We start from the raw sequence: 22,441 nt of genomic DNA, 5'->3' as shown, positions 1-22,441 counted from the left end.
GGGTGTTTTGTTTATTTTTGGAACACAGTTCTTAGCCCATTTTGGGCGGGAACCCCTTTTGGTGTTTTAAGCATTAACTACTTTAGCTGTTGAAAAATAGCAGATCTACAAGCTCATAGAACATGAACTTGTAGATCTACTATCTTTGAAAAATCGTGAAAATGTGTTGCAAATCTTTGAATATATATTATTTCAGAGCTAAAGTTTTTAACTCAAACCTTTGCTTCTGGGGGAGTTCCGGCCAATTACATTTTGGGGGTCCTTGACATGAAATAGTTTGAGAACCACTGACATAGAAAAATAGGTTTTTCATAAAACTGGATTTAGAAGACATTTGTAGAATCGTTCTCATTAATTGATGCGATCTAATATTCGCCTATGGGAATTCCAATACAAAACATAACGCTGCAACCCGGGGGCTGTACACAACTCTAACAGTTGTGTTATTATTTGTAAAAAAAGAACAAGAATCACAACAGTGTGAAGTGAGGGGTGCTCTTATCATCATCGTACATCATCATCTCATTCTGGCCAATCACAATTTGCGTCCTCACTCACCTTCGTCTTCAACGTTTGTGTTTTACAAAAGGTTTGTGTTTACACGAACACTCAAAGCTGGCCAGCCATTGTCAATGGCATTCAATGTTTGTGCTAACACAATGTTTGTGTGCACACAAACCCTCAAAGCTGGACATAGGAGGGCCCTCAAAAACATATACTTTTAGGGGTGCTAGCCCCTAAAAACACCTTTGTGTGTTTGTGTGTACCACATTTGTGATGATTTGATTGGCTGAGCACGGCATGTGATGTATGATGAGAGCGCCCCTCACTTCACACAAGTGTGATTTCTTTTATATATGTTGGGCTTTTAATGCTTTGAGCTCTGTGTGCATTTCATAGTCTGCAATGATAAAGTTGTTTTAGTTGCATGATATATGTGGTGATTGTTCTCATGGGCTATCTCAGTGAAGGACAGTTTGACACACATGTCACTTCAAAGCTGCCATTGAAGGGGAAAGATCTACCTACAATCTAATCCTTATCTGTTGTATAGGAAATGCATATTGTCTTTTCATAATGGATGATGTTTTATTGAGAGAGATACAAACAAATAGCAATTGGCCATTTCAAAACTAGATCAAGATATTTGCCCTGCTAGATTGCTTTAATGGTTGATTGATTGATTCATTGATTGGCAAGAATGGTCGTCGTTGATTGAATTGTAGCAGTGTTGATGAGTTTTATGTCTGCCTTGTAATTTATTTATTCTTTGCACTTTTTTTGTGTTGGCTGTGTGTGATTGGAACATCATCATCATGGCTGTGCTTTCTGCATTCTCACTGCCACCGTTAGATATTGAAAGAGAGTTATGAGGTAAGACAACAACAACTTTAACCAGCTTTAACTCTATATACTTCATGGAGTCCCTCAGGGCTCTGTACCACACCCCCCTCCCCTTTCCCTGCTCTTGACCAGGGCTCATGTTTATCAGACCAATGACCCGGCCAGGGGTTCCCAAACTGTGGTGCGTGCACCCCTTGTGGTGCGCAAACGCCCTCTAGGGGGTGGGCGACATGAAAAGGGTAATGGCGGTTTCATGGTGTTATTTAACACAAACAGCAAAGTCCTGTGAAACACAGAGTAAGGAGATGTATAGAGCAGCTGCTTGTCTCTCAGTGCAGTGTGACGCACGCACGCACGCACGCACGCACATACACACACACACACACACACACCCTGTTACACAAGTTAACGTGCGTGCCCTTGTTACACAAGGGTACGCACGCACGCACGCACGCACGCACGCACGCACGCACGCACGCACGCACGCACGCACGTTACACACAGTAACAGGGGGTGCACGGCCAAAAATGTTTGGGAACTGCTAGCTGATACAAAGAGATGAAGCAGGGACACTACATAGGCCTATACAATTGTGTTAAAGATTAAACTTTTTCATAGATTCCATAGACATTTTTGACAGCACTATCATCATTATGTTGGATTCATGTTGATGCGTATTTAACCACTTAAACCATCAATACTATACTGTAGTAAACGTGACTCCGTACTGTCTGCTGTTTTCCCCCTCTATAACCAAACCTCTTTGTCAAAAATAGCCGATCTACAAGCTCACAACGTTCTCCTCAGAATATTCTAGGGTTCCTATCAGTCACAGATTTGTTTGTCGTCGTCGTCCCCCCCCATCCCCCCCCGTAGCAACTGAGGTTGAAGACCCCTGCTCTACACCAAATCTCTTTCTTGAAAATAGACAAGCTACAAGCTGACAACACGCTGCGACTCGTTGTGAGCTTGTAGATCAGCTATTTTCGATGTGGGTTCATGCGGTTAATGAACGTTGATGCTAACAAAGTAGATGTGTCTGTTTGTGTGTCTCACCAACTGATCCTCATCTACTCACATAAACTGAGGGAGGGCGGAGGGAACTGGTCATTGTTAAAGCTGTCTCAGATTTGAACCCTGGTCTTTGATTTGACAATTGTCATCGTCACTTAGTTTTCATTTAGTTTTCGTTGACGGAAAAAGGTAACAAACATTTATCGTCATAGACAAAGGTAACAGGGTTAGCCAGAGATTAATTTTGAGTTTATGAGCTTATTGCAGTACTACTCATCAACCAGTACTGGCGGTGTCCACACCCACACACCAGAGTCGACATTTCTCGATGTTCCGTCTGTGTTTACAGGAAGTGCAGTCGTGCTGTGTGGAGATGGGTATGACCACCGACAGCTCCAACCACCCAGAGAACAAGAGCAAAAACAGATACATCAACATCCTAGCTTGTACGTATACAGTACTAGAAGCTTGCGTGCCTGGGCCTCATCCCCAAAAAAATTACTTACAGTAGATTTGACTTTTTTTTTCACTCATACAGTATACAGTATATAATATGTGTTATATATTTTTTCCACCCTCAGATGACCACAGTCGAGTCAGACTGTCACCCCTGAGTGACAAAGATGGAAAGGCTGGGGATTACATTAACGCAAACTATGTGGACGTAAGGAACCATTTTTTATTATGAATTTGCCTGCCGGTACCATTATTCCAAGTGTTAGAATCCAGCATGCTGCACACATGATCTACCTGGGAGGAAAGCACTCCTATTCAACTCTGTTTTTGTGTTGTCTCACTGTCTTGTCAGGGCTTCAACAAGCCCAAGTCCTACATCGCAGCTCAGGGTCCTCTGAAGTCCAGCACTGAGGACTTCTGGAGGATGGTCTGGGAGCAGAATGTTGGCGTCATCGTTATGATCACCAACCTGGTGGAGAAAGGCAGAGTGAGACATTGTTACAGGATGCATGGTTCTGAAAGAGACTATTATATAGTCAGATGACTATTGAATGAACAAATTATCTCATTTTAACCCATTTAACCCATTCTGTACGGGAATAGGTATTGAAAAATAGCAGATCTACAAGCTCATAGTGTGGCACAGAGTGCCGCGCTACAAGCTTGTAGATCTGCTATTTTTGAAAAATCGTGAAAATGTGCCGCAAATTTGGGGAGGTCCCTTGAACAACATATTTTGAGATGGGGGTCGGAGGCCAAATACATAACATTTTTGGGGTCCTTGACATGAAATAGTTTGAACACCACTGACAGAAATATAGGTTTTTCAGAAAACTGTCAAGATTTACGATTCTACATTTTGTAGAATCGTCCTCAGGTTTAAGCACAGTTTGATTTAGTTTAGTCATAGGCTTTTGACTAAACTTTCATTTAATTTTAGTCATATTTTAGTCATCTGAAAAGTTCTAGTTTCAGTCTAGTTTTAGTTTACTTTAAATATCATAAGATTTTAGTCAACTAAATCTATAGATTTTATTTAGTCGTCAAAATATATATTTTGGCAGGCCTTGATAGGGTCGTAATGCTTGAATTTACACTTGGTTACTACAAGCTCACAATGCGTCGCAATGTGATCCGTTGTGAGCTTGTAGATCTGCTATTTTCAGAGTGCAACACCCAAGAGCTACCAAATATATAATGACTTGTCTTTTAGTTCTACTGGATCTCTCCTCCACTAGTCCCTCCATTTCAGTCTAGTTTTTATTTGTTGACGAAATTGTCAGTTTTAGTCATCATAGCTTAGTTTTTATTTAGTTTGCGTGAAAAAACGACAACCATTTTTCATCATAATTTTAGTCGACGGAATCAACACTGTATAAGACTGTCTGTCTGTGTGTCTTTGAGTCTGTCCGCAAATCACTGGACTGACCGATCAGTGCCATATTTCTCACGTCACTGTATGCTAATGTAGAACCTCATGGTGGTTGATGGTCTGTTGTGTTTAAGGGTGCGTTCGGAAATGCTTTTTCGAACGACAACGCACCGAGTACACTGAATAAACGAACGACAAGAGAGCACACCAGTGCGTTCAGGGCGCATTTCCGAACGCACCCTAAATGTGACCTCCTCCCCCCCCAGAGGAAGTGTGACCAGTACTGGCCTCTGGAGAGCCAGGAGGAGTACGGCTGCTTCCTGGTGACGGTGAAGAGCACCGAGGTGTTGGCCCACTACACCCTGAGGACCTTCACTGTGAGGAACACCTCCGTCAAAAAGGTCAGAGAGAAGGCCACACCGCCACAATGCCACTGGACCACACATAATCCTATGCAGTAGGATATCGTTGCTGTCAGGCAGAAACCTCCCATCTCCACATTCTAACCTTTTCTGTCTTTTCGTAAATGAATGCCCTACTTGTTCATCGCACAAAAGTATCAAAAGTAGCAGATCTGCAAGCGCGAAGCCAATCGACGCGTTCTGAGCTTGTAGATATACGTTTACAGCGATCATGTGGGCCTATAATTTCTTCAATTGAAGCCCAATTCCATTCAACATCACTACACTTGGTCTATCGATAAATGTGTGTATTCTCTGTGTTCATGTCAAGGTATACGGGTTTGACCATTATGCGTTTGCCAGAGAATCACTGTCTACTTATTTATATCCATATTCATACGTTTTCCCTTAAAAACATGCACTATCCACATGTTTCACACAGATTTAATTTCTTTGTTAAATAGTTATTGTGTTAAAATATATCGTTACACCTAGGGATGTCCCGATCACGTTTTTTTTTCTCCCGATCCGATTCCGACCATTTGATTTTGAGTATCTGCCGATACCGATTTTTCCCGATCCGATATTTATATTTTATAGAACACGTTTATGCCATATCACAATAGTACAATATCACATACAATTTCCAGTCTAATATCATGATATGGATATAATCCTGATACGAGGGATGTGCCGATCACGTTTTTTGGCTCACGATCCGATTCCGATAATTTGAAAATGATGTGATCGGCCCCGATTTCAGATCACCCGATCCGATCGGAACAACCCTAGTTACACCCCTACTTGTTTTCATAGACCTGGTTGCCTATTTCTCTCACACCTGCCTGCAGGTGTCCCAGAAGGGCCGCAGTTCGGAGCGAACAGTGACCCAGTACCACTACACCCAGTGGCCCGACATGGGCGTGCCGGAGCACGCGCTCCCCGTGCTCACCTTCATCCGCAAGTCGTCCAAGGCCCGGACCGAACACATGGGTCCGCTGGTGGTCCACTGCAGGTTGGAGGACCATCATTCCATTTATTTATGTTTCTGTCAATTTTAGCTGCGACAAAATGAGATGAGCGTGGATATAAGCTCCAGACAGTATATTTCCCCACGCATTTTTGGTATAAAAAAAAATTTGACATCCAAATTTGGCTTCCATCTTAGATGCTAAAACATAGCGTCAATGCTACTGATCTAAAATGAGGTCCATACTTTGCTCTAGAAAACGCCAATGTTCCCATCGCGCTCACCGGATAATCAGAAAAGACCTCCGAACATCGCAGATCTGTTCAACACCATGGACAGCGCTTTAGTTTCTGAGAAAAAAGCCTGCAAAGGCGCGGCCTAAAACAGAAGCCTGTGTGGTTGAGTGAAAACAAACGGTGCAGGCGGGGCCCTAGCAACGGTGCATAGCACCCGGAATGGTTCAAAACATGAAACACAACGAGGCAATGTTCTAGCGCAGGGGTGCCATTTGTTTCACTTGAGAGCTACTTTCAAAATGACCAGCTCAACAAGATCTACTGACCGAAAAAAAAAAATTATACCATTGCTGAAAATAGTTTAAATATGGAATAGCGGTGCTGGCGTTACATATAAGACAAATGCACAAGAGCTTGTAGATCTGCTATTTTCGGGGTGCAACCCAGCACTCTTTATCTCCTGGAGATGCGGTGTACGACATAGATTTTGAAATAAATTTGTTAAATGCAAAATACTGCGTTCAAATTCAGGAGACTTTGGAAAAAAATCTTCTGAGTGCTGCCTTCCGGTATGGCATGGAAAGGAGTGGCATTTGCATTTCTTTCACCGTAGCAAATGCTGCATTCATGGTCTGGAAAGGGCAGTTATGTTTTACAGACGGGTAAAAGGGCATGGGCTCAAGCCCCCTTTGAGGTCTATGTGTGCACGTGCCATGCTGCTGTGGACAGGACAACATGTTGATGTGGTGTGATGTGTTACAGTGCTGGTGTGGGTAGGACGGGCACGTACATGGTGCTGGACAGCATGTTGAAACAGATCCGAGACGAGGGCAACGTCAACATCCTGGGCTTCCTCAAACACATCCGCACACAGAGGAACTACCTGGTTCAAACAGAGGTACATGATAGCGTTACCTTTTATTTTTGTAACCTTATTTTTCCTCGTTCATGTTTTTTTTTTTCAAATGTTTTTTCAGGCTAAATGTCATTACAGTGTAGCATTATCTATATTATGTTGTTGTTTTTGTTGTTGTTGTTGTGTTGTGTTGCATCGTTGTTGTTAAGCACAGTCTTGTGGAACAGCCACACCAACATTTCACTGCTTGAAGCTTCATGAGTTAGTGACTCATAGAGTATAAATAAAGCCTCTTTGATTATCGATAAATTGTGTCTTATCCAGGAACAGTACATTTTCATACATGATGCCTTAGTGGAGGCCATCTTGGGGACAGAGACAGAGACAGAGGTGGCCTCTGGTCACCTTCACGAGTACGTCAATGACCTCCTGACCCCTGGGCCGTCAGGGAGGACGCACTTAGAGAAGCAGTTCAAGGTATTTGGAACACACATTATTACATAATCGCCTAATCACAATTATCATCGCAATTATTTTTGCATAATTGTCGTAATGTCGAAAAAGGTTCATACATTTAGAAACATTTTCCAAAAATCATGGAAATAGCATCTATTTCCACTATTTTGTAACACATTTTGTGTATAAAATCATAAATATTAAAGGAAAAATCAATTACCCCCTCATGAAGCCTTGAAAGTCTCAAAGGGTCTATATGATTGATGACCCGGTCATCAAATTATTGGCTCAGGATTGCAACAAAAATATCTGGCTTCAATGGGTGTGTAAATTATGGAAAATAAGTACTTTTTTGGGTGAACTACTGTGCTCCTATTTTTTAACAACATTTAAAGTCTTTGTCATGGTCCTGGTCCCAAAAGTGTATTAAATGGTTTTAACAGAAAAATACACTCCAGCATGCCATGCCAGGTGTTTTTCTCTTTGTGTTCTAAGCTTCTTCAGATGCAATGGAAAAAGCCTTATTTTAGCTATATGCACGGGACTGCCTGCAGTTCCAGCTTCCACCATTAGGCTCTGTGGCTTCAACGTTGGCCAGCCGTTCTGGGGGCTAGGTCCACAGGCAGATCAGAGCATACGTTCTGGGGGCTACTGTAGGTCCACAGGCAGATCAGAGCATAGACATACAAAGGTAGACGCGCCTCCTTCGGCTCTGGGGCGTTTGTCTCTCGAAGGAAGGCAACATGGAGGCAAGCTTTCCCGAGATTCCTTGCGAAGCATAGCGGAAGCAAATGGGAAGCTAGCCAAGCTTCTACGTAACGGAAGGGGAAGTTCGGTAGGCCAATCAGAGGCACCACTCCCTCCCTCTTTCCCAGCGGCACTTGCTTTGGCAATGTCCCAGAAAAGACGTGCTGTGATTGGCCAGTAGCCACTTGAGTGGCAGCGACGCAGCGTGCCTTCAGCACTTCCGCTTGACTTCCTCCTCTCGTTGGAGACAGGTCGCTCCAACCAACTGCAGCGACCAATGAGGCATCTATATTTTTTCAGTGCTCTGATCTATGGATCAGAGCACTTGTTTGAGCCTTCAGGAAACTCCAGACCACAGAAAATCCACTGAATGTTCAAAGTTTTTTTGGCTGCAATTGAGGTCAGAAAAACTTTTTAAAAAATAAGAAAAACAATTCCAACACGTTTTTTCATGTCCCCAGACCTAAGAGATTGAATTTTGGAGGAGAATATATGGAATGAATGAATGAATCAATTAGGGTTGGATTCTTTGAGGTTCTAAACACAAACAGCTAATTGTTTGTTTCTTTGCAGTTGATATCCCAATCCAATGCCAAACAGTGTGACTATTCTGCTGCTCTGAAAGAGTGCAACCGAAACAAGAACAGAAATGCCTCTTTGATACCTGGTGAGTTCCAAACCCGTTTATTCATTCTGCTTCCTAATTCCTATAGCTTCGATGTATCCCTATTATCAATATTATATCCATATCATGATATTAGACTAGAAATTGTATGTGATTTGGGATATTGTACTATTGTGATATGGCATAAGGTTTTCTATAAAATATAGATATCGGATCGGGAAAAATCTGTATCGGCAGATGCTCAAAATCAAATGATCGGAATCGGATCGGGAGCAAAAAAACGTGATCGGGACATCCCTAATTATTGCCCTAGTTGTTCATAATTCAGCGCCATACAAACGCAAGGCGACGTGTAAACAGGACGACTCAGGCAATCAGGATTAACGTTTATCCGTTTAACCCATTGAGACCTGGAACGCATCCATGTCACGTTAGCGTTTAACCACATTAACCATTAACCCATTTTGGGGCGGGAACCCGTTTTGGTGTTTTAAACATTGTTATAATTTAGCTATTGAAAAATAGCAGATCTACAAGCTCATAGCGCGCCACCGAGTGGCGCGCTATGAACTTGTAGGTCTGCTATTTTTGAAAAATCGTTAAAATGTGCCTCAAATCTTTCCGAAAATTGTCATGATTTAGAAAACTTTTTTTTTTAAATTTCGACGTCAGGCCTGAATGGGTTAACAAGTCCCATTAAAGAGCCGTTTCCTCCTGGCAGGAGCTGTACTCCAGGGATTCTCAACCTTTTCAGGCCTTGACCTCCCAAAAGAATCACATTTGAACTGGGAACCCCCCACCGTGACAAGCACTAGGAGTTGAGGCATTATATTTTGTTTGACTCAGTTCCACAGATAAATATTGTGGAAATACCAGTAGTTGATATACAAGCTCAATGTGAGGCGTTGTGAGCATGTAGATGAGCTATTTTCACAATTTGCAGCTCTTTTTTAGGTAATATTTTAAATTTTTTATGTTTTGTTGATTACCTTTTACACAGTAATGGTCTTTTTCATTAAGCTAAATATCTGGGGACCCCCACAAAATCACTGTGCCGACCACAGTTTGGGAACAACTGCTGTACTGAACTACTGTATGGTTGATGTGGATATAATTATTATAATGAGATTGTGAGAAAATGTCTTTAAAATAATCCTGTGTGCTTGCAGTTGAGAGGTCGCGGGTAAGCCTGTCTACAGCGGCAGGGGAAGGATCAGACTACATTAATGCATCATACATCACAGTAAGAGCATTCATACTTCAATCAATAATGAGTAACTAGAAACACAATTTCTAAGAAATGTTACTGTGTGCCTGCAGCTCGCAAAGTCTGCAACTTTGTGTTCGGGAGGTGGTTTGAGTTGGTTGGTTGCAGTTGGAGTTTGAACGACGTTTGAACGACGTTCGAACGACGTTTGAACGCCATTCGAACGCTGTTAATTTTGTTTTAAATAAATTAACGTGCTACTCGTTCAAACGTCGTTCAAACGTCGTTTGAACATTGTTACATTTTCTTTATAAATTAACGTCCTACTCGTTCAAACGTACGTTTGTGGGTTTTATGTTTGTCACCTTTTGCACAGCAGAACAGCAGAATTTAGGAAAGTATCTGCTACAATAGCAAAATGTGCGTAAGACAAAAAGCCTCCCACACACTGTCTCTCTCCTTCAAGTAAAACATGTTGATTAATTAACGACAACACTTTAATTGCTGATGCAGGGCTACCGGCAGAGCCATGAGTTCATCGTGACCCAGTGTCCACTCCCTGGCACGATAAAAGACTTCTGGAGAATGATCTGGGACCACAATGCCCAGGTCATTGTGTCCCTGCCTGGCACTCTGGTACCTGGGTGCCCTACGACACCTGAAATGGGAAAAACCCAAGGCGTGGTTAGTAGCCTTCTGCATTTTGTATTTACCTCAGAGTTTCCAGTTTTTGTGGGCCTACTATTTGTTCCTGTCAAATGGTCAGATTGACAAGAACATCTGGGCCCCCACTCAGTAAAAACATTTTTAATGAGAGGTGTAATGTCCAACCCTAGCACGGGAATGGAAGAACATGTATTGATTACAGCTTGTACAGAAAACAGCCAATTAGGTTTCGCCAATCTAGCATTTGTTTATAGCCAGTCTATAGCATTAATTGTGTCCACTGCTTTAAACATGTAGTGTTGTTGTTAGTAGGAATAAACAGCAGAAGGACCTGAGGAAGTGGACAAAAACATAGCTCCTAAAGAAAAAGAAAAAAGTCTCCTTCTCATCTTCCTCATGTTGTTGTCAGACGGAGGAAGAGGAGCCGTGTGTCTTCTGGCCTCGCAGAGAGCAGCCAATCAGCTGTGAGACGTTCACCGTCACCCAGAGGAGTGAGACACATGTGTGTCTGGCCAACGAGGAGATGCTTGTGGTCCAGGAATATGTCCTGGAAGCTGCACAGGTGACGTTGAATTCTCTCCATTATGGTAGATAATATACAGAATACATTTCTCCGACCCGGATACACCTCCATTATTCTAGAACCACAGAACAACCACTCGAAGAAGTCAAAGAGTAAAGAGAGTCATTATGTTCTGTTGGTAGTCCACTACCAGCTTCTTTACCCATGGCTGAAAGTGATGGTTCGCTTTTTTTTGTGTCACATTTCTTTTGTTTGAAAGCCGCTAGAGAAACACTGCCCTAAAGTGTTTTTTGTTCACACATGTGTCTCATTCTCATATGTTTTGTTCATTGACAGGACGACTATGTCTTGGAGGTCCGACACTACCGCTCCCCCCGCTGGCCGAACCCAGACAGCCCCATCAGCAACACCTTTGAGCTGCTCACCATGGTCAGAGAGGAGAACGCCAACAGGGACTGTCCGGTGGTCGTCCACGATGAGTACGACCTCCTTCCGTTGTCTCAGCCTCAAATCTATCATTATAGGTTAAGGTAGCTCTCCACCAAACAGACTAGACAGATTACTACAGACTGGCAGTCCAATGATGTTGGGAGATAAGTCGGTTTGTGCAAAGAAAGTAGCTGAATGCACCTGAGAGCCGATCACCGACAGTAAGGTGCTAAAAATAGCCTATAGTTTGATGGCGTTTTCAACAACAAGCCCCCTGCTATCCGACGGTCGAAAGCCGACCAAAAACAATTATAGAACAATAAACTATAAAACTTCCCACACCAACACTTTCTGATATGAACAATAAGGCCATCACATGGCTAGCACTCTCCAATATCACGTGACACTGATCATCCCCTGTATCGCTTTTTCAACCTCATGCCATCAGGACAAAGATACAGAACCTTACCATGGAAAAAGGTTTGTTTCAGTAGGAGCTTTGTCCCCTCAGCCATCGCGGCATTAAACGGACTGCCCCGCCGATAGGATGGTTCTGTACACAGTGGAGACCTCATGTTTTTGTATTGTCTTGGTGTTATGTTTTGTGTTGTTTTGTTGTTGGTGTTGACAATAAAGATTATTATTATTATAAACAATTTTAAAACTACCGTATTTTAGACTCAAGAAAATGTATAGAACCTACAAGTATTCTCTGTATTATGTCAAACCTACCGTAGTCACACAACTGTCTACTCACCTGTTCCAAGAGGAATTCAGTTCAATTCAAGTTTAGCAAAGATTCACAACACTCACATTTCTTAGTGTTCAATGTGAGCTGCTCAGGGAGAGAGGGCAGTATACAGAAAAAACATAATTTAATGGGGTTTTTTTTCTTTCTTTCTTTTCAGCGTTGGGGGAGTTGTAGCAGGAACGTTCTGTGCTCTGTCTTCTCTGGCTCACCACCTGGAGGCAGAACATTCTGTTGACGTGTTTCAAGTAGCTAGGATGACCAACCTCATGAGGCCAGGAACCTTCACTGACATTGTAAGGGGGCTTGTTTAATATCTCACAAAGTTATCATTATTATCATCTCTGTCGGGCAGAAACTCTCTTATCTCCATATTCTGATTTTGTTTTATTTTTTTAAGTTATTGCCCTACTCTGCCCTAATGCTGATTTATACTACAGCGTCACACAAAAGTCTAAAGTATCCAAAGTAGCAGATCCACAAGCGTTTCGGACGGTTTTCGACATATGAGGTTTCCACCCGACAGTCAATGTACACATGTACTGTATTAGGAATGTAAAGTTGAAGTAAAGTTAATCTGAATATTGATTGTCTCCACCAGGCCGAAGGCATGGGGAGAGAGTATGTTTTGCACTCCGTCCGTGTGTGTGTGTTTGTGTGTCCGTCCGTCCGTCTGTTACCAGCTAATCTCCGGCACTGTTAACCTGGTCGATGCCAGATTTCTCACACACACTCCCTGGATGCCAACGATGAACCTCTGCCCCAAATTTTCCAGAACGGCCTGTTATAGCGCCACCAGGAGGCCGACTTTTGAATATTACTCCTCCAGATTCTGTCCAAACAAATCGCAAATCGTTACACACTATCTCTATAATCATGTGTTCAAGACGGATCTGTCCGATATTTCATATTCCATCCTAATTGGCTAACATTGGCTTTCAAATTTTGCAGGATTGGCCCGTTTTGAACAAAAAACCCTCAAATCATGAACGCAGCATGCAATTTACATGAAATCTTTCACAGACTTTCCTACTAGGCTGAGGAACATATCCCACTCTTTTCACATTGGCCTGTTATAGCGCCACCAACAGGTGGATTTTTGCAAAACACATTTTTGGAACAAAATGCCTCAAATCATCCAATTGCCTGCATGCGTAAGAGAAATGGCACCCTTTTCACATTGGCCTATTATAGCGCCACCAGGAGGCCACAACCTGACCTGCCCTGGTGGAGACCTGTGCCCCGAGGGGCACTTTATCTAGTTAACCCTATTTTTTGACGATCGGACTCAGGTGGTCGTCGATGTTTATCTGCGATTGCATCATGAGAATTTCTGACAATATGGATTGTATAGTAACATATTTACACATGGAAAAATAACAGTTTGCTGTCTCTGGGGCAGATCACTGCTGTGACAGAAACTAACAAAGTTGCTTTTACTTTTCCTTATGGTATTGTTCTTCTTTGACAGAAATTGTCCATTAAGACCTAAATCTAAATCAGTAGTTCTCAAACGTTTTTGAAAATGTTTTGTGTCCAGAAGAGAAGAAAAAATCTAAAGGATTTTCACTTTCAAGATTTTTCAAATTATGTTCAAAAATAGCAGTTGTACAAGCTACTGTATTTTAAGCTTGTATATCTGCTATTTTTGAGAACTACAGTTCTAAACCACTGTTTAGAACCCTTAAGGGGTCCTTGAAATTAAAAAGTTTGAGAACCACCTTAGGGGCAGAACCTTCATTAGCATCATTGGTAACACCTGTGAAGGAAGAGGTCTTTCCGATATGGCTGCTGTGCATAGAGCCTATATTCCCCCCCTGGCTGTAAAAGATCCTTTCTACACTGTGCACCCGGTATGACCACTAGAGTAGGTCAGAGTTGTGCTTGCACCCTCTTGAACTTACATATTGTCCGATCTCTCTCCTCACTCAGGATCATCTTCAGTTCCTGTACAAGGCCATGCTGAGTCTTGTGGGGACCCAGGAAGATGAAAGAACGCGCCAATCATCTGACAACAACGGTACCATTGTTGTGGGCACTGCTAGTGCCGCGGAGAGCCTTGAATCCCTGGTGTAACAAAACAAACAAACAAACAAAGACTCTCAACTCTTCCAATATGAACTATTTTATAAGAAAAATAAGCTGCGCTTTGCCTTTTGTCCTTCCTCGCCTATAGGCTGCCACCAATGGATTTGTATTCCTTTTTTCACACGGGCTAGGGTCATAATATGACAATATTTCCACTTTGGTCATTTCTATACTAGCTTGAGTTGGCCAATGTCGCATGTTGCAGACATTATCCACATGAACCCCAGAGTCCCTATTCTGGGGGTGAACATTTGGCGAAAATAGACGATCTACACGTTGTGATCTTGTAGGTCGGCTATTTTCGTCAAAGACGTGGTGTATAGAGATAGAACGTTAGGGAGTCAATTTCGATAGACTCCTGGGCTGGGGGACCTCGCTACGAGCTCAGGCAAAGTCAGGCATTTAGACTAGCCGCAAGAAAATCTTAGAAGGATGATATGTTTAATATCTGGCTGCTGGCATCATCAATAAATTGTGTGCAGGTGTGATAATTCTTCTAAATGTTCGAGTTTGGAATCACTTTCAATAACGCAACGTGAACGTCCTGCTGCCTCCAGCATTATGTGCAATTTCGTGGGTATACGCAGGACCGTTGAGTGATTTCTACACTTTTTCCACAGCTGTATGGAATTTAAAGACAGCTCAAAACATGTCTACGGTGGATTTTTATGAAACAAACAAAGCTTTCCGTACAGCTGCAATGTTGATGAGTTTAAAATTTTTAATGCCCTGCTTTGTGTGTGTGTGTGTACCCCATATAGTGATGATTTGATTGGCTGTCACTTTTCTGTCCTGAAGTGAGGACAGAAAAGTGAGGACGCCAAAAGTGATTGGCCGAACCGAATGTGATGATGTATGATGATAAGAGCGCCCCTCACTTCACACAAGTGTTATTTTTTGAGGGGCGCTAGCCCCTCCTATACACAGGTTTAATGTTTGTCTTTAGTTACATTTTTGTTTTGTAAACGCCATTGACAATGAAGGGGAAATTTACGCCATAATGTGCCTCATTACGTCATATTGTCTCTTTATTGTTAATGGCGTTTAATGTTTGTGTTGGCACCGTTTGTTTTACATCACCATTACATCACCTAATCAACATGAGTTAGACTTTAATATATTAGCGCCCCTCACTTCACACAGATTTCTTTTTGGATGAATGGGCTGTCAAAGGTTGGTAAGATGCCAGATATTAAAAATAGCATGTAAGAGTTTCTTGCGGCTACATTTAGACAATGGTCAAGACGTTTTTTTATGTTTTAGCTTGGCCTCGCATAATTGAAGAAGATTATTTTATGCTGAACATGATGACACCCCTTCGATCTGTAATGTGTGCCTTTTTATATTTTCATCCTGTAACTCTTAACGGCTTTGATACAAATTGCAGACTAACAATCCTATTGACCATATTCACACAGCGGCCATATTGTTCTTGCATCATCATTATGTCAACTGATATGAGAACAAAATGGCTGCCATGTAAATCTGGTCAATGGTTTAATTCTTTCACTGCCACCCTGAGATGTTTGTCTAACACCTTTCCTTAAGTTACTTTGTATTTATTGGCCTAAAGCTAAAACGGGGAAAGAAGGGAAAAACAAAACTTTTTACATCAAAGGACGTATTTTGTTAGCTTATATTTTGTAGCTGTCATGCACTGTACTGAACGACTCGTTTTCTTGGTGTAAATACCATTGTGATGGTAGCAGCAGTGTGCTATTGAAGTGGGAAATGAACAAGGGCCTGGAATAATAATAATCTAATGTAAATAATCAATTCAATGGACCAAATTTCTATTTATACTTTTAGATTTTTATATTTGACCAGTTTAGTGCATTTAAATGTATTGTTTAATTCTATACTTAGTAGAAATGTGTTAATGCTTTTATATTACAGTTTTCTGTATTTTGTAACAGACTAAATATGATGCATGATGGGGTACTGACACTTTTTAGTGATACATTGATGATTAGATAGGGCATTAAATAAGTGAAAAAGGAAGGATTTGGAGTGATTTGTCCATTTTGTTTGCACTATAATAAACGTGTACATCTATAGCAACTTTTATTGAGTAATATTGTTATTTAATCATTATCCCGGCTTGTCGGCATGGGAGGCGTAGATTATGCTTTCGACCCTGTCCGTCTGTCTCTGTGTACAGCTAATGTTGGACCACTGGCCACTATTTGGGACAAAATCAAAATATATATTTTCATCTACAAGCTTACGCAATGCATCACATTCCCAAAAAAGGCACCCCCAAAATGACTCACCCCATGGTCAGGGTATCTTAGTATAATTGGCTTATTTCAATCTGAATCCAACATATGTGTGATTTCTTTGGTTCAATTTGAATTCAGCAAACAGAAATTTGCTATTTTTTTTGTTTTCTGCATGGCTTCTACAGTGGCAAAAACGAGAAAACCACTCGATTTTTCCTGTTCTTGTTTTTAGGGAACACACGAAAATATCTCTCGTATATGGCCATCTCCATATATGAAGATTACGACACTGAATTCATCTAACCCTGCATGCTGTAACTACACATGGAGAAGGCTGAATCATCACCTAGATCTGCGTATATGGACCCGACCAGCAACTCTACATCTCACCTCAAACCCTTAGATCTCCATATATGGATGTCAGAACAGGTCCTACCCCACCCGTCCTTCCTGTTCTGACATATGTTGATCTGACCTCATTAAACCCTGTACACTCAAGACACACTCCATATACGGCCAGTACAGAATGTTGTTCTGACCCCCAATGCCAAAATGCCAGCGCTCGCCCAGCAGTCTGCCGTCACCCAGGCGGATGCGTGCACGTGCCCCCAGGTGTCTTACTGGTGTAAGTTAGATAGCATTTTATGTAGACTATATGCACTTGACTATATTGACTGTTGTGATATTATTTTTAATTAGCATTAAAAATGGCCAAAACATAGGTTTTTTTTTTTAAGCAAAATTGCGTTAGAAATAATAAGAATTTGCTAACTATGGTGTTTACATAACATCCCAGCCCGCTACAAATGGTGCTGGAGAAATAAGTGGCTAGACGACCTTGGACAAGAACACTGAGTGCTTGCGCAAGCGGCAGGAATATAGTAATCTCATGTTTTACTCGAGTAAAAGTATCAAGCGCTATATAGTGTCAGTAAATCAAATGTACTTAAGTAGTAAGTACCCTGCCCTGGTCGATAATTCAAAATGTAGTACTCAAGTAAGCACTAAATATTTGCAGTAAAATGTACTAAAAGTACAAAAGTAGAAGGACTCCCTGTGAAAAGTGCCTGGTTCACTGTTCAAAATGTAGGCTACCTGAGTAAAAGTAAAGAAGCGAGCCGATCTACAAGCTCTCAAATGGCCGGAATATAATACAACAGTAATGATGTGTAATGATGTAAAAAAAAAAAAAAAAATCAGTTATACCTAGGCGGAAAGGAAAGATACTTCAAACATAGGTAGTTTACCTTATGTAGGTAACAAGAGGGTTGCAGCAAAATTTCAGAGAAGACTTAAGTATGTATCAAAAGTAAATGTAAGACGTCTATACAGGAATCAAAAAAAATTATCATTATTTCAGTGAGAAATGCTGTAATTTGTGGAGTCCAGTCAATACAATAGCTCTCATAAATGCACCAACAATCTATATACCAAATTTGTGTCCACGGGCAAATTCAGGGGAGGCGTGATGAATTGAATTAGGACAGGCCTGATCATATACAGTTATTTGAGGTCTGTCAGCCTGTCAGGTCAGGATTATTTCATCATACTTTACATGCTAGCTTGTTATCAGCATTTAGTTTGGGAATGTAAACAAATTGTGCAGCTATGAGCCACCCCAGTGTAGATTTCTCACACGACTACACACCCTAGCGAACATTAAGTTCAAAATAGAATATTAGTGAAACTGCCAAATTCAAAAATAAGTACCCAGCGTATAGGAATATTTCTTCCTCACATTTTTCACATAAAAAGGCTAAATCGTCAACACTCAGCCAGTCAGCCTGGAAATTAAATTTTCAATTTTTGTCACTGAAGGCCACGTGAAGCAGAAGGGATCTTTGGGGGACCCCTCGAGGCCAGTGAGGCCTCAAAACAAAGACTGCTGTGGAGTACACCATGTTGTGTTGGGAACTTAACACTGAACTTTTATGGAGAAATGTGTTTTTTCAAGTAACACATGAGATTTCATGAACAATGCAGTGTGTTGAGGGCACACTCAATGAATGAACATTTGTTTTTTTTGCATCTGTTTCCCAAAAGGAGTATGTTTCCATCTTCCATCACGTGACTGCAGGGATATGGGTCGTACCACCGCTCGACGGCCCAGTTATGATGTGAGAATGTGAGGGTCAAATTTTCATCTACCCGTTTTTAATGGTACATTTGGCACCATGGCAGTAGTACAGCAGAGAAAAGACACACACATTCACGTGCACACAGCACACACACGTGCAGGAGAGGGACACTTGCACATGCAAGCACACAGAAAGGAAAGGACAGCAGGGAATTGTTTTGTCTAGTAAGAGTATACTTATCTGTGTAGTGTCCTTTGACTTAGAAACCAACAGCTGAGTGTGTGCACGGTTCATACAGGGCGTGCATGTGCGTGTAGTGTAGATCCGCTGTATTTGGCCAGGGAAGTCACTATTTGGCCAGGGAAGTCACTAGATTTAAGTGATTATATACTTTATTTAGGAAGTTATAGTAGAGAGTAATTCATTGTTAGCCCGGTCAGCATTGCCAATTCAGTTTTTTGTAAAATATGCAGGGATAGAGAGTTTTGGTGCAATTTATGATGATTTTCGACAATTTGGAAAACCCTGGGACACTCCAACGCAACAAAGTACATCTATTTTTGTTAGGCAAAAGCAACAGTAAGAAGCCTGAGGGCGAGAAGCTATTATAATGTAAATGTGTAGTGCAGCTGTGCGCGATCAAAATTCTGTAGCACTAAATATAATGCTGTTTATAATCTCTAATTATCACGAAGAGAAGTGAGAGTCAAAAGCTTTGGAGAATTAATTGTGTTCAATATTAGTCTCATAGAGTCCATCACGTTTAGAAAAATAAATAAATAAAGGTAAAGATATATTCAGGATGATGGTGAGTTAAAATAATGAGTGTTACAATTTTCTAGTACAACAGGACACCCGGTAAAGAGCATCTATGCTCACAGCGAATCAATAATCAGACAAGAGACGATTATGGTCGTGGTGTTCTAGGACAATAGGTTTGTACAGTAAGAGAGAATATGCTTAAGCATTTTAGTAATATCAGCACACACACCCATGTCTCTCCGGCAGATATGACGTTTTCTTGTCCCATTTCAGTAGTACACCCGGTAAAGAGCATCTATGCTCACAAAATAATCAATTAGTCGAGATACGATTATGTTTTGGTGTTTCTGGGACAATGGTTGTGTATGCGACGACAGAATGGTAATAGAACATTTTTTGTGATAGCAGCAATATCATGGTTACATGTGCGTGTACATTACGTGCAGTTTTTTTTGTTTTTGTTTTTGTTTAGTAAGATAGTCAGTGCACTTCATGAAGACAACAGGCCTCAAATGATTATATGTCTTGCTCATTACTAGTTTTTATTAGGGAACCCCCAGTAACCAGTGGAGTTGATCTCAGTTTTCAGAATGCTTTACTTTAAAGGTCAGCTACAGGGGTCGGTCCTCATTTTTTTTTCCTGTTATATCTGGCTGTTTTCTTCTTGTATTATGTTCATCAGCGCCAAGTGAGAGAAGTTTAATAAGTGATGATTTTGACTGCATGGACATTTCTTTCATATCCACACATGGACGCATGATGTGGAAGGAAACAAATGCATTACAGCTCAAAAGTAGCATAGTTAATGTAGTGTTATTCAGGACAGGGAAGGCCAATTTATGTATCGTAAGGTTGCGTCAAGGTATAAACACCATGTTACAGACAACATGGTCAAGAGTCTAAGGTATGGATTAAGTGTGAGTGAATCTGTCACAAGAAAAGTTAGAGGTTTTCCACCACATGTGACACGGATAGAGTGTCTCACAGGTTTTGTTTTTGAGTGGACAATTTAACCCTAATACATTTTTCCCCCACAGAAGTACAATCAGGGGAGAAACGTGTCTGTAATTATGATCTGCTGAATAACTATCATATGTAATTTTTGTTTTTCCCTCGCCCGCACAGGATAAGTTTGGTGAAATGTGCCCTTTTTTGGAGTGTGGGCCTGAAATGTATTATTAATTCAATTATTTGTCCACCGGGTTGGGAGGATGTTATGAAGAGGGCAAATACTAATTGTATTTGCATGTGGAAGAGTGAAGCATGGTCTGAAAAGTACTAACACAATTAACCCAGTTTTAACCATTTGTGCCTGTGCACTGCTTGTATGAAAGAAATTACATTTTGGAAGAGGGCCACTTATCTTGTTATTAGAACAGTGTTCTTTAGAGATAACAAATCCCTACACAGTGCAACTCGCCAAGGCCACGAACAAATGGATGGGTACGTATAAGACACACATGCTGAATGAATACACACACATTTTTTTTAATTGTATTATTATTATTATCTTTGTATGGGCAGAATGTTTAGCTGGAATATTGATTAAGGTTGAAACAATATTTTATGTTACCTGTAAACGGGTGGATCAAAGACGGGACATGAGGTCCCACACACACAATATGCCAGTGTATTTTTTGGGGGGGAAACCTGCTGTTCAGTTTTGTCCCAAAACACAGATAGCAGACAGTGCAAGGGAGTGCTATTCATCCTAAGGCCGACCTAAAGTGGAGAAGGGTCCAGGCCCTGGACTGCACCCTGCTATAGGGAAGTTCAAAGGACCTAAGCGTTCGGCCGACGACCATCACATCACCAACAGGGAGATGCGCCTCGGGCGTCGAACAGCCACCGCCCCAAACCAGACATCAGAGGACAGGGCCAAACCAACATGCTCGGTTGCCACAGGCCCAGAGGGGCTACATCGGACGCTTGGAGACCATCACATCGCTGCCACAGGCCCAGAGGGGCTACATCGGACGCTTGGAGACCATCACATCGCTGCCACAGGCCCAGAGGGGCTACATCGGACGCTTGGAGATCATCACATCGCTGCCGCAGGCCCAGAGGGGCTACGGCGGACGCTTGGAGACCAACACATCGCTGCCGCAGGCCCAGGGGGGCTAGGACGCCAAGAAGTGACACAGGGTTCGAGATGCAAGGACACATGGACAAATTGACTATGTACCACTTTGATCAATCCAAATGGTCAAATGTCGGTGCAGGATGTTATCCATGACCACTTGACCAAGTCCAAAGGTCAATCTTCGGTACGTTGGAGATCATCCTTTTCCTGAACTCATGATGGAGATATGCACAAAGTCACATTATGCTCGTGACGAAAAGGATATCAATTCACAGACAATATGAGTCAATGATTTGGATTACCGGTCGAGCTTTGTGGATACTATCATCAAGAATGTGCGCGAGATTAGACACTGCCGTTTTTCGATTTGGATTAGCGGTCAAGCCCTGTGGATAATACTATCATCAAGGGCGCGCGCTACATACACACTGCTGTTGTGTCAGCCGCACTGGAGATGCATGGCCAGTTCAAGGGAGGCATGCTAATCACACGTGCCTGACAATATCAGAGAAAGGCACAAGCAAGAAGGCAAAAACAATTTGTGATGGAGATTCATGCGAGGTCACCTGCGCGCTATCTGACATGGATTTTGATGCGGGACAATTGCGCACAGTTGCTGATATGGAGATGCGAGGCACAGCCTGTTTTTGAAAACTATCATTGCCTGGGATCTATGCCCTGGACACTGTCGGTGAAGGGGGCGTCCAAACATGGATTATTTATTATTAGTTATTTTTTTCCAGTGAAGCACAGTTATTAATTGTTTTTATTTGCTGCCAAATACATGATGACACCCACACATTGCACAGTCGTTCAAAGAGGGCCTTCAGATCTAAGGGAGGCAGTACAATTCCACACAGGCATTAAATTGTGAACTGGAGTAGGCAAGTTCTGGATTAGGTGAAGTATGTGAGAAAGTAGAGAGGCTAATGTCATTTATAAATGCAAGCATCACCAAAGACGATAGTGTGCGATAGTGTGCGCAAGTGTGCGCAAGGCGTGAATAAGAACATTTAGTGAAAAGGTAATGCTCAGAGATCAGTGAGCAACAATAATCAAGAATAGAATAGTCTTGGATTAGACTGATTTACTGATTTTGTGTCTTAAATTTTATTCTATGAGTTTTTTATTGTTTGTATCCTTCCCTTTTCTTCTCAT

At 41.7% G+C, this 22,441-nt stretch overlaps 1 protein-coding gene across 1 annotated transcript in view; it reads left to right on the top strand.

The window, feature by feature from the left end:
- Positions 1–16,167, top strand: part of ptprz1a (protein tyrosine phosphatase receptor type Z1a) — a 110,354-nt gene extending 94,187 nt beyond the window's left edge. The window contains exons 15-29 of the mRNA XM_079502218.1: positions 1,354–1,374; positions 2,708–2,804; positions 2,940–3,022; positions 3,167–3,301; positions 4,453–4,587; positions 5,439–5,602; positions 6,556–6,691; positions 6,974–7,126; positions 8,426–8,519; positions 9,647–9,720; positions 10,198–10,368; positions 10,760–10,912; positions 11,210–11,352; positions 12,211–12,346; positions 13,983–16,167. Coding sequence (XP_079358344.1) covers positions 1,354–1,374; positions 2,708–2,804; positions 2,940–3,022; positions 3,167–3,301; positions 4,453–4,587; positions 5,439–5,602; positions 6,556–6,691; positions 6,974–7,126; positions 8,426–8,519; positions 9,647–9,720; positions 10,198–10,368; positions 10,760–10,912; positions 11,210–11,352; positions 12,211–12,346; positions 13,983–14,126 — 1,839 coding nt within the window. The 3' untranslated portion in view covers positions 14,127–16,167. The remainder of the gene's footprint in view (positions 1–1,353; positions 1,375–2,707; positions 2,805–2,939; positions 3,023–3,166; positions 3,302–4,452; positions 4,588–5,438; positions 5,603–6,555; positions 6,692–6,973; positions 7,127–8,425; positions 8,520–9,646; positions 9,721–10,197; positions 10,369–10,759; positions 10,913–11,209; positions 11,353–12,210; positions 12,347–13,982) is intronic.
- The last annotated feature ends 6,274 nt before the right edge of the window (positions 16,168–22,441 follow it).

This window comes from Electrona antarctica (genome assembly GCF_951216825.1).
Source record: "Electrona antarctica genome assembly, chromosome: 5".
Classification (NCBI taxonomy): domain Eukaryota; kingdom Metazoa; phylum Chordata; class Actinopteri; order Myctophiformes; family Myctophidae; genus Electrona; species Electrona antarctica.
Note: the sequence above shows the minus strand (reverse complement) of the source record. Positions and strands in the feature narration are given on the sequence as shown.